Here is a 13,277-nt window from a genome sequence, read left to right as displayed (position 1 = left end):
CCAAGTCATACCACTTGTAGTATATGACTCTAGAACTTAAGTCTCAGTATGACATAGGCACAAGTTGAAAAATCCAAGGCTTAAAACAAAATCTTGAAGATGTGATATGAAGATAAAAGTGAGGGTGCTTATATCCTAGGCTCTTCTAGATATGCAGGGTAGCCGAGTTAAGCAAAAAATAAAGAGCTGCCAATCGTAATAACATTACCTGCAGCAGCCAGATGGGCTGTTACCTCATCAGCTGCTGTGGAGTTGAGTATGTCTGAATCATCATAAGAGGTGTCTTCTTGAGAAGAAGGCGACTCTTCATCAGCACTCAGCATACTGTGTTCAGTGTAAGTGGCCACATGGACCTGCTGTACTTGTTGGGCCACTGCGTGGGCTTCTATCGTAGCCATGTGTTCGGTTTGAGTCACTCCGTGTTCCTCCATGAAGATCTACTGTCAGAAACAAGGCAAAGAGGATTCAGTGTGTAATGTAACATAATGCTTAAGTTAAAAGGTATCTCCCTCAAGAGAGGGAAACCTTTGATTTCACTACATACCCCACCATACCAAATCACAGGAAATGGGAAGCACCATTCAAATATGACCCCAAAATGGGAGAACATTTTCCTTATATAAAAGCGTTTTGATAGAAAATCACTGCTAATTTTATAGCTTAGGTCACAAAATAATAAATACCCTTGATATGACATATAACATTTAATAAGACATTTAAATATAAAAGACATTTAAATATAAAAATAAAAACATGTTTAAAAGATCCCAGTGACTTGACATTTGACATTGTAGGCATAAAAAACATAAAATACTTAGTAAATGAAATACTTAATAATGGAAGTGAAACTTTTTTCTCCAAAAACTACAATAATTCAAATTGATTTTTCTGCTTATAAAACTGTGCTTCTTATAAGTCCTAAAATGATGTAGTAATCACAAAGTAGTAAGATAAAGGTTTGCTCTTCTACTGCAATTATAGTCTGTTCCCTCATCCCCTAACAACTACAGAGAAGTGCATTATCTTAAAAAAAAAACTTTTTGAAGCATACATACATATGATTTAAAATAAAAACAGATTCATATTACACATATTATTCTATAGTTTGCTTTTTTATACTACAATATATCTGGACATCTGACATGTGAAAACACATAGATCCACTAGAGCTTTCTAAATAGCTGCAGAGTATTTCCTTTTATGGATGTGCAGTAACTATGCAAGCAATCACCTACTGATACACAGCAAGGATGCTGCTTCCAAATTTTTGCTACTATAAACATCATGTAGTACATACGCCTGTATTAAAAACTTTGCATATTGGTTCCTCAAAAAAAAAAAAAAAAAAAGAAAGAAAGAAAAAAGATTCACCATCTGACCCAGCAATTTCACTTCTGTGTCTACACCCAGAAGAAATGAACACGGAGTCTCAAACAGCTATTTATACATACCCATGTCCGCAGTAGCCAAATGGTGGAAGCAACCCAACTATCTATTGAACGGGTACATAAAATGTGAATATATATACAAGCTGAATGTCATTAAAATGAGAAACTTCTGCTCTATGAAAGAGAATGCATGCATATCTAGAGTGTACTGCCACCAAAAGGCAGTCATATAGATACAGAAATATGAACTTTGTGGCTACAAGTAAAACACAATTATCTATTCATGCAAAATTCTTTCTCATTTTATTCTATTCTATTATTAAATTTTCCTTTTTCCTTCTTTGAGGACTTCTAAAATCCTTTGTTCCTCTGAATAATTGCTTTCTTAAGCCTTGTCCTGATATAGCTTTCTTCTTTAGGTAAACTACTTCCACTAGCAGCCCAACTCTTTAGTTTTCTAAGATCCTTGGCTTCTGTTTTATATTCTTGTGCTGTTTCTGATTTTTTTGGAGGGGGGAGATTCTAACTTTTAATTACCTCTTTTCACTCTCGCACCACTATACATGTCAAAACTCATCCTTCTAATTCAAGTGATTCTACTTCAAAATAAAATTCAATTTAGTTTATAAAAAGGGTGCCGTAAATCCAAAAAGATTAGGAATATAATAATCAACTATCATTTGAAACCTTCTTCTATACTTTCTTTTCTGCCTGAGGTCACCTCCCAGCCTTGTAGTTACAATACCTTCACAGACAAACTCACGCCCTTGTGTCTTTAAATGAAGCTTTTGAAGAGGCACCTTGTACAATAAAAAGTATTTAATAGAGAGAGGAACGAATAAAGAAAACGTGGTTAAATATCAACATTTGGGAAACCTGGGTAATGATAGTTCTTTACTTTTGCAACTTCTCTAAAACTCTGAAATTATGTCAAAACACACAAATTTTTAAAAGAGAGGTTTCTTACATATCCTATGTCTGATGTGTTTCAGAATATTCAAGGGAATATGTTCTACTCTCAGATTTGTACATATCTAAAATGCAACTTAACACTATTAAAGTCACACAATTGACCACAGTATGAGATGCACAATGTTAAAATACTATTTTTCATCCATTTCACTTTTCTTCTAGACTAAAAGACAAACTGCTTCAGGCATTTTAGAATTCTGGGTACTTCAAAATTGTTTTTAAATGATTCGGGATTAGATGGCATCTAACTGCTTTTCAAAGGGATTTGTACGCTATGCACTTGGCATAATGGATTTCAATTCTTTTCTCCAGAATGCAATTCGCTGCATAAATCAATAGGGCTGTCTGCTCCACAGGCTTGTCACTGCTGCCCAGTGCCTCATCTTTCTACCTCTCTCCCCATCCCACCCTTCAGCCTCTCTAGACATTTTTATTAAGCATACTCTGTAAAAAAAAGCAAAAGCAAAGGTGTATCAGCTTTCTTTGAACCAGAGTGGGATATTTGTCAATGATGCTTTCGAAGTTTTTAAAAACTAATAAATAAAATAGGTCACCTAAAGCCAGATATGACTAACACACACACACACACACACACACACACACACACACACTACTGAAGATCGTCATGTCCCACCCTCTCCAGGCCATTTTTAGAGATGCTTTTTAGCTTTCATACACGAGGAGTCAGATTCTCTGGATAGCAAAACTGACAGAAACTGCTGCTAATGGATGAAAACATGTTAGATAAAATGAATAAAAAAAAACAGAACATATCAGGATGAACATTTAGTAATAGATATATATAATATCTAAATCACTGGGGTGTGCACCTGAAACTAATATAATATTGTATGTCAACTGCAATTGAAAAATAAAAAAATATCTTCATAAATAAATTAAACAGAACAGGCTATTATCAGATATCCAGAACCCCCAGACAAGTTATATAACCTCTAAGTATCTCAGTTTCAACATTCTTTGAAAAAGATAGTTCCTTTACTCAAAATATGAGGATTAAATGAGATCATCCAGAAAAAGACACAGTACCCAGCATACAAATGCTCAATACTATGGTAATAATGCCAGAATCACTGGGTCTTCATGATTCTATCCTTCTTGACTCATTACCTGACTAATCTCGTAAGGGCTGGGCCTCAATTTCTTCACCTTTAAATTAGCCATCCATCTCCAGTTTTGTTTTGTTTTTTTAAGTTGAGAGCAAAAGATTTTGAGTCAAGCATCTAAAAGGCTATTTTATCTCTTTTTTCTTTATTTTATTTATCTTTACGGAGAGGGGAAGGGAGGGAGGAAGAAAGGGAGAGATACATAGGTCTGTTGTCGCTCACACACCCCCTACTAAGGACAAACTTGCAACCCAGGCATGAGCCCTGACCGTGAAATTGATTGAACCAGAGACATTTTGGTTCACAGGGTGGCACTCAATCCACTGAGCCACACTAGCCAGGGCATAAAAGGCCCATCTTTTTTTAAATTAAAAAAAAAATGTATCATGGTAACACTGGTTAATAACACTATATAAATTTCAGTCATGTGCTTGCCACCCACAGTCTGTTCTCCTTCCATCACCATATATTTGAACCCCTTGCACTCTGGTAACCGCCATACTGTTGTCTGTGTCTATGAGTTTTTTGTTTGTTCATTTGTTGCTTTTTGTGTCATATCCCAAACATGAGTGAAATCATATAGTTCTTGTTCTTTTCTGTCTGACTTATTTCACTTAGCATAATCTCAAGGTCCATCAATGTTGCCCTGACCGGTGTGGCTCAGTTAGATGGGCATCATCCTGCAAAGCGAAAGGCTGCCAGATTGATTCCCTGTCAGGGCACAAGCCTGGGTTGCAGGTTTGGTCCCCTAACAGGGTGCACGAGAAGCACCCGATCAATGTTTCTCTCTCCTATTAATGTTTCTCTCCCTCTCTTTCTCCCTCCCTTCCCCTTCTCTAAAATAAATAAAAATTTAAAAATCTATCGATGTTGCAAATGGCAGTATTTTATTTTTTTATGTCTGAAGTATTTCATCACATATGTTATATACCATATCTTTACCCATCATCAGTCAAACAACAGATTGTTTCAGTGTCTTGGTAAAAAGCCCTTCTTTATTATATCAACTCCAAAAACTGAGTTACTGTTCTCCTAGACATAAAACCAAGAAACTACAGATAACCAATGTCTCTAGCAACATTTCATGACAGTGCATAAAATAGAGAGCATAGACCTGATACTGATTCTTCTGAACAGACGTGAAAAGCAAGATAAAACACCAGCAGCATATAATGATCTGTAACTCTAAAACCACATGAGAGTAAAAGGCCTGTCTGCCTATCACCTGGAGCCAGTGATGTTCAGCAGATTAGTCAGCGCTCCATTAAAAAAAGCATTCCCCCAAACAATAACGTAACAAGTGCTTTATCTGAACCTTCTTTATTATAGAAAGAGGGCTGCATCGTGGTACAGGAGTCTCTGCTTTTGCCATTCCAGGCCAGAAAGGGTGGGACTGAAAGATAATAGAAGAGAGCACAGAAAAATCTGATTTTCTTGCCTTAGCACCCTGGTAGATGTAGTCCATAATACCAGGGGAGCTACTGGAATTTGGATGAAATGTCCACAAGAGTTAAATTTACTCTAATCCACACATAATAGATGAGATTAAGTGTAGAATGTATTTTAAAAATCAAAGTAGGAAACCACAGGCCAGGAAATCTAATCAAAGGATAACTAAAGTAAAAGAAAGCATTAGTCTAATCAATAACATTATCATATCAAAAGAAAAGCTTCAAGAACTGCCTAAGGGAGAGTCTCAGAGCAAGACTGTGACTAAGGTCCAAACGATAACGGAAAAACCAAGAGGTTCAACTTACATTCCTAGATATGGCCAGAACCGAAACTTTATAACTAGGACAGAAATTTTACTCACCAGAACAGACATTTTCAAAAAAGGCCAACAATAGGATTTGTTTCTTGGGGGACATGGGGTAATGGATCAAAATTTCACCAAAGCAGGAAAAATAAAAATAAAAAACCGCACAAAAACGTCAAAGTGAAAACAGAAGCAAGGTGAAATGTGGCTTAATTCTGAGTAATAAATGGTGCTTAAAATAAGAACCCATTTGACCATCCTAGGAATAGTTTTTCTCAAACAGCCCAAGGGTAATATTGGCCTTATAGAGAAAAAATAACAATCTTCCTCCCACACCACTGGGCTTCATGAAACCAAAAATAAAAATTAAAAAAAAAAAAGAAGGCATAGGCATGCATGTACTTTATTCATCTCCATTTTCATATTCCAACTACAAATAAAAATACAGAAAATCATACAGAATACAAAACAGAACGTAAAGGTTATGTGAACCATGACAATGTAACAGCAAAGATAGTGCAGAGAGAAATGAAGAGGTCGCAGAGAAGCAGAGAGCTGGACAAATGGCTAGGCACCCTAATACCCATCTTCACAAAGTGAGAGGGTCAGAAGATGCTATCAAAAGCAGATGGAAGAACTTAGTATCGAAAATAGAGGGGAGCCCTGGCTGGTGTGGCTCAGGTGGTTGGACACCCTCCAGCAAAGCAAAGGGTTGCTGGTTGGGTTCCTGGTATGGCACATGCCTGAGTTGTGGGTTCAGTCTGGCTCAGCAGGTTCAAGATGCAACCAGTTCATATTTCTCTCCCTCTCTTTCTCCTTCACTTACCCTCTCTCTAAAAATAAAAAAATAAAATCTTTAAAAAACCCCAAGTTTGATAAACCAAGAAAAAGTGGTATAGACATATTACTTAATGTGAAAATTATTGTTTGCTAACACTATAAACAAAATAAACTATAAAAAGGTAAAGTAACTGTCTTCTAAAAAGTGGGATGGGAGTAGTGGAAGAATGTAGCAAAAGGCCACTGATTTTTATTCTAAGTCCTTCTATTTAATCTTTTATCATACAAATGTGCTGTATACCTGAAACTAATATAAAATAATATTGAATGTAAGCTGTAATTAAAAAACAAAATAGCTCTGGCTGGTGTGGCTCAGTGGATTGAGTACCAACCAACCTGTGAACCAAAGTGTGGCTGATCTGACTCCCAGTCAGGGCACATGCCTGGGCTGTGGGCCAGGCCCCCAGTAGGGGGCACATGAGAGGCAAGCACACACTGATGTTTCTCTCCCTCCATTTCTCCTTCCCTTCCCCTCCCTCTAAAAATAAGTAAATAAAATCTTAAAAAAAAAAAAAGGTAATGAACATATCTACCATCACACCACTCCCTAAAAAAAGAATTGGTTAAAAAAAAGTTTTGCCTTGAGTAAATCTAACCTACCAATTTGGATCATCTGAAAGTAACAAAATGTTGTATGGCTGCAATCATATATTTTTCATTCTAATATGTTGATAAAATTTGAAAATACTCATTAATATTAACAGTGGCCCAAGAATCCTTTTTACATAATGTGAGTTAATAATGCTTTTACATAATGTGAGAAAAACACACTTTACCACACAACTTAATTTAAGGATGAGTGGATTGTTTTGTGAAAACAATACTGTAAGCTCATTGAAGGTGGGGCTTGAGTCCACAGAGTCTCTACGTATAGTAGCTGTCATAATTTGCTCTTTAACAAATGGTTGGGGGTAATCAGTTACACATTTTAATTACTAAAGCTAAAACCAAGCAATAATAGTTTGTTATTCCCCTGTAAGGCTGAGCTGGCTACTCATCTCTTGTCTCTTTCTATACTTGATCTGAACTGCTCTACACCCAGCTCTGGCCTTGGTCAGCTAACCTTGTTTACCAAGCTTGCCGGCCAGCTCCCAGTTACATTTTGCCAAGGGGAGGCAGCAATGTGAGATGGGAACAGGAGGGGAGAAGGGATTTCCCTGCTGTTTTCATTCCTATCAGTGTTGTTTCAGCAACAGAGGACAGCTTCATCTCCCTGACTCCAGCTGTGCCCCTCTCCCCTGTTAGCTGGGCACCAGCAGCATGGCACCCTGCGCAGAGGTCAGATTCCCACTCTGTGGGGGCCCCCTGAGCTCCTAGGTTCTTGTCTTCTGTTCCCCCAGCCCTAAGGGTGGTAGCTACTTCCCAAAGTTAGTAATATGCAGATCACCTCAGTGTCTACTTTTTGCTCTTTTCAGTCTTCAACACTGTTTAAACCATTTCCCAGAATTAAATTCTCTGAAATACCTACTAGGCCCTAAATGATCCAAAGGGAAGAAAAAATATATACCCTCATCAGAAATTACTCATAGAGGGTTGGTAAACAGCAAAATTTTATACTGACTTGTATAAGTTGATATAGTAAAAAGTACTGACATTTTATACTGTCAATAAAGTGATTCTAAGGACATTTTTATAAGACCATCACTAGGGTTTGTTTCCATACACTGATAGAAGTTGAATCCTGAGTTTGATGAATCATAAAACGAGGCTAAGTTAGAGAGAATAAAATGCCTCATGAGGAAAATGGGACACTTAGAAGTGAGAAGGGAGTACAGACAGAAAGGGAAGTAGGAGCTATAAAGACAAACTTTTATCTCTTTGAGGCTCTCCTACCTATTCTTTAAGTAAAGTACTTAATAAGTTACATTTCAGCAATTCTCAAAATCGACATCACAGTACTATAAGGTCTTTTTACAGAAATAACAATAAGAAACGGTAACAAAAATATTTATCATATTATTCAATGAATAGACTTGGTTAGGTGTTTGGACAAACCAAAGAATATGTGGTAGCAATGGCAGCTTTGACCTTCATCTATCACTCTGAGTTCTTGGCTGACTACGAGATCTATGCCCATCTACTGAAAATCAATAGTGGGCACTACCTCTAATTTCCGGTGTGGCTTGCAGCAGTTTAGAGTTATTATTTCTTCTTATTCTGTAACTGGACCCAAAGTGTACAAGGGTATGTGCAAAGTCTCCTCTCCGTTTCACTCATTCCTGCTTACAGGCTTACCCTCACTTCTACAGCAGGGAGCCAGAGCACCGGGCTCCTATCTTTGCCCCCCACTCGCTGGCACCTTAGACAAGTTTCACTTAACTTCTATGCTTCAGTTTTATTATCTCTCAAATGGGAATAGCAATAGAAACTAAGAATTATTGTGAGGGCCAAAGAAAACATGGTATATAATGAGTGTCAGATTAAGTGTAACCTGTCATTATTATCCCACATAAAAAGAGAGGTAAAGCACAGAAATGCCCAAAGGAAAGTTACAAGATTTATTTTTACACTGGAAGTAAAAATGCTTATAGATCACAAACCAGTTTTGACCACATATAGGTGTCTATGAAAGAGTAGTTCTTCACCTTTTTCAATCATGGGCCCTTTTGAGAACATGTGAAAGCTACAGATCTCCTCCCTAGAAAAATGCATATACCCACAAAAATTTCCAAAATATTTTAATCTTTTTGGACTCAAATCATACTTTATTTCATGATTACACAGCGATACCACAGAGAAAACACCAGAGGGTGCCACAACCAAAGGAAAATGAAAAAGCACAGGGAATTTCAGGTTGCTTAAAATTCTTCAATTGGAACAAACATTCTTCCATAGAAAATAGTTAGGTGAATCTACTTCACCAAATGCTTTAAAATACATCAACTCTTCTTTAGCTTCTAGATCAACAATGACAAACAGAAATTTCTATGGTGATGGAAATGCTCTAAATTTACCCTGTCCAAAACAACAGCCAATAACCACATGTGGCTACTGACCACATGAAATGTGACAACTGTGAGTAAAGGAACTAAAAATTGTATTTAGTTTTATTTCATTTTAATTTAAATAGCCACATATGGCTGTGGCTCCCACACTGAACAGTGAAGTTCTACATTTTATTTTTAAATTTTGAAATGACTGGCCATTGATTTCATTAGAAATCACAGGCCATTACATACCATTGTTAGAGAAATCTCTAATAGAGCAGATTCACGCCATAATTCAGAGCAATCTGTGGCACGTGAAGGTTCAGTTCAGCACAGGTAGGACTGTTCCGGTCTCGCCCCTGCCCTACAGGTGTTCACAATCAAAAGTAAAGCTTTCTTTTACTCATTATCGAAGACCTGACCTACCCAATTCTGATTGTTTCTTAATTCCCTGGGTTATATGAGCTTTATTTTAAAGCTCATGTACACTTTGGGTCCAGTTACAGAAGAAGAAGAAATAAGCGCAAACCACCGTATTTTTAGGACTGTAAGACACACCGGACCATAGGACACACCTAGGTTTTAGAGGAAAATAGGGAAAAAATTTTTGAAGCAAAAAATATGGTAAAATATTTAATAACCTGTGACCCTGCTCCACCGCCGCCCACCCCCCACCTCCACAGCAAGCCAGGTAAGCTACATTTGTACTGTAAGATGCATCCACTTTTTCCTCCCAAATGTGGGGGGGAGTGCATCTTATAGTCCGAAAAATACGGTAATAAAGTTAAGAAAGCATTTGTCATTGGAAAAAGAAAACATATTCCAGTGATAATCACCAAGGGCTGAGGGAGCACTGAGAATAAAAGACTGCAAGGACATGGCGTAGATACCAGGAAGGAGACAAGAGTCTTCAATCTTCAGCCAGGAGCCAAAATAAAAGAAGGGCACCGCAGGCAGAGGCAACAGCTTATAAAAGCACAGAGCATAGCAAGGCAACACCAGTGAACATTCGGACAGCAGACTCACAAGTCTGGGGACCAAAGGAACACGACTTCCAGCGGCCTCCACACCAAACTCTTCACACTGCAATCTAACCTGCCAACAATGAAGCTAATGCCGTCCCACCTGCTAAAGAGGAAGGTAGTCCTACCCACATTGTACAGCACCTGACAGCTTACAACCCGGTGTCTGGCACAGTACCGTGAATGGAGAAGGTGCATAATTAATGTTAATGACAACAATACAAAAGATTAGAAAATGCATTCTCAAAAATTCAGATGCTTATTAACAGCTACAAATATTAATAGAAAGCAGGTAAGGTGCTGAAGCTATTCCTAGATTAAAGCATGACTGATAGGAAGTTTAGTTTGCCCGGGCATTTACTTGCACATGGGTCAGAATGCAGCTGGCTCTTTTTGCAGAAAAATCGTTTGTCCACAGCTGCTCCCCAAATTACCAAAAATCAAATAAGCAGCTGTCATGTGATAGCAGGACTAGAGACTGCTTCGACTTCCATTAAGGAGAAATAACATAAATTGCCACAAGTCCCACCCCTCAGTCTCAGACGAGCACAAAGGACACGTTATTCAGATCTGCCTACTGTGAAATATAGCATTGTTGCCTGCTGCTGCTCTGATGGGCCTCAGTCCTGCTGGCTCTGTCATTACACAACCAACATTCAGTTAAAGCTGCTGCTTAGATTCTGGCAGACAGTTCAATGCCAGATTTTTCTTTTGAGATAACTGAACTTATCTCTGGATAAAATTATGAATGTGTAAGTGCCAGTACTATGAATCTATGCATCTCTGTGATTCAATCATTCTCTCATTCCACAAATATTTACTGAGTTCTTATCATGTACTCCTAGATATTTTAGCACTAGTATTCCAAGAAAACCTCTGACTGGCAACTCTCATCTTTTATCTTTAGCTTAAATTTTTTATTACTATAGCCCTGGCTGGTGTGGCTCAGTGGATTCAGTGCCAGCCTGCGAACCTAAGGGTAGCCAGTTCGATTCCTGGTCAGGGCACATGTCTGGGTTTTGGGCCAGGCCCCCAATTGGGGGTGTGCAAAAGACAACTGACTGATGTATCTTTTGCATATCAATGTTTCTCCCTCCCTTCCCCTCTCTCTAAAAATAAATAATTAATTAAAATTTTTATTGTTATATAAGGGACACACATTCTTTTTGGGTAATTGAGAAAACACAGGTAAGAAAAAACAAAAAAGAAACAGAAATTACCACCCAAGATAGCCACATTACGAAGTTAACAATCTGGTGTATAAAATATGCTTCTGGCCTCCCCTTCTCTCCCCATCCCTCAGTTTCTTATATTATTCTTTAAAACAAAAAACTATTTTATAAATAGTTTATTATTTATAAATATTTTAATGTAATAAAGAACTTAAATGTTCATGTTAACATTTTTACCTCATTGTTTAAATGTTTACAGATCATTCCCTGTAAAAGTGCCCAGTACTTATTTTACTAAATCCCCAAAAGTCAGTCATTTAGGTTGTTTTCAATTTTTCACTATTATAAACAGCACTATGGTAACAGTTCTGATATTCAATAAATACCTGTTGCCTAAATGAGTAAGTGACTGGTTTACTAAGCTAGGTCTTTAACACATACCCAACTACTTCCTTAGCATAACAAGGACATAAAACTGAGTAATCATACAGTTATGATTCTGGACTTGCTATTATGGCAACCATAGAAGGGTAATTTCAGTAAAAACAGCAATCTAAACAGAAAGATAAGTACATAATACTTGGTGGTGGATAGAGAACTGAATGAAAATCTTAACTTCGACAATGTAAAAGTGTAGCTCGAGTGGAATATAGAAAGAGGAAATCATAGTACTTAACAACTCCATTTTACAAAATTGCAGGGTGAGACCCTATTGAAAGTTGATGGATTGAAAAGTAAAAGTTTAGGACTGTCTGAGATCTAGCTTCCCAACATTGTCCTCAGTTTGGCTCAAATAAACACTTTGAAAAATTCTCCAAAATTATATATGAGTTTATCATTTAAAATTATAAAGAAAAATTAATAAGAGTATTAAAAAATAATATAAACATCAAATAAAGGGAGATGGAGAGGACAGGGTAGAAAATAGTAATTCTTTTTTTTTTAAACAAAAAATCCAGATATTATCTAAAGTTAATAAATAAGGAACAGAAGTTTACATATATTATTGAGCCTTATGGTAGTAACTCCACGAGAAGCTGAAAATAGAAATAGTAAAATAGTTTTTAAAGGTCGTCTGTCTCTGGACTGTAGAACTGGAGATGGGAAGGAAAGAGATGAGGCAGGAGACAAATTTTTTCATCAAAAGTTCTCTTTCTTCTATTTGTGAGGAAGCACAAGTGATACCCAGATGAAAGCTGCCTGAAAAAATCGGTTCCTATTCACTTTGGCTTCCCTAACTATTAACATATTCTCTTACCCTGATTACTAAGACCAAACTGCCCACAGAGCTTTATTTTAACAAGAGGCAAATTTAAAATACTTAAGACCTTGGAGGCTAGTTAGTCTGATTTTCTCATTGTACAGATTAGGCTGAGACCCAGAAAGGCCAAGCAAGTTAACTGAAGTCACATCTCTATTTGGTGGCAAAACCAAAACTTGAACCCGTATTTCCTGCCTGCTCCATCTTCTCCATCAGAGATGCACCCATTCTTTCTCCTAAAGCACATTCTCTAACCATTATTGGCTTAGATACCTTAACAGCTATCCTATACTATCATGTGCTTATCTTTTTTTTAAGGGGGTGATGGGAGGGGATGGGAGGGAGAAAAAAGAGAGAGAGACATTGATGTGAGAAACATCGATCAGTTGCCTCTTATGGGAGCACCAACTGGGAACAACCTAGGTATGTGCCCTGACTGGGAATCAAACTAGAGACCTTTAGCTTTGTGGGACACCACCCAACTAACTAAGCCACACCAGCCAGGGGTTCACGTGCGTGTCTTTAAGCCAAAATTTGGGTTTTACTGGGCATCCAGTAACTAGGGTTATAAAATAATATGCATGTTGAATTTAACTGACTTTTCAAACTTTTCGAATGGCACCTGCAGTCACCCATCCCAGTCCCTCTTACACAGCTCCATTCCCCCACCATCACTGCCTTAGAGGGTACAACTGCTTCAAGGACTGGTCCCTACACACTCAGGGTCCTGACAGCATGCTTCTCAGCTTTAGGAACAAATGCAATTCATGGAGTTCCCAAAGCTTCTCTTCTGTGAGCACCAGGGGAGTCAACTG

At 37.6% G+C, this 13,277-nt stretch overlaps 1 protein-coding gene across 5 annotated transcripts in view; it reads right to left on the bottom strand.

Annotated features, from left to right (window-relative positions):
• NRF1 (nuclear respiratory factor 1) overlaps positions 1 to 13,277 on the bottom strand; it is a 125,886-nt gene that overhangs the window by 84,426 nt on the left and 28,183 nt on the right. For 4 of the 5 annotated variants that reach the window (XM_036010905.1, XM_028525541.2, XM_036010903.1 and 1 more), the window contains one exon: positions 209 to 440. In XM_036010905.1, coding sequence (XP_035866798.1) covers positions 209 to 431 — 223 coding nt within the window. In that variant the 5' untranslated portion in view covers positions 432 to 440. The remainder of the gene's footprint in view (positions 1 to 208; positions 441 to 13,277) is intronic. The other variant, XM_036010904.1, reaches the window with a different exon arrangement.

This window comes from Phyllostomus discolor, chromosome 10 (genome assembly GCF_004126475.2).
Source record: "Phyllostomus discolor isolate MPI-MPIP mPhyDis1 chromosome 10, mPhyDis1.pri.v3, whole genome shotgun sequence".
In the NCBI taxonomy this organism is placed as follows: domain Eukaryota; kingdom Metazoa; phylum Chordata; class Mammalia; order Chiroptera; family Phyllostomidae; genus Phyllostomus; species Phyllostomus discolor.
Note: the sequence above shows the minus strand (reverse complement) of the source record. Positions and strands in the feature narration are given on the sequence as shown.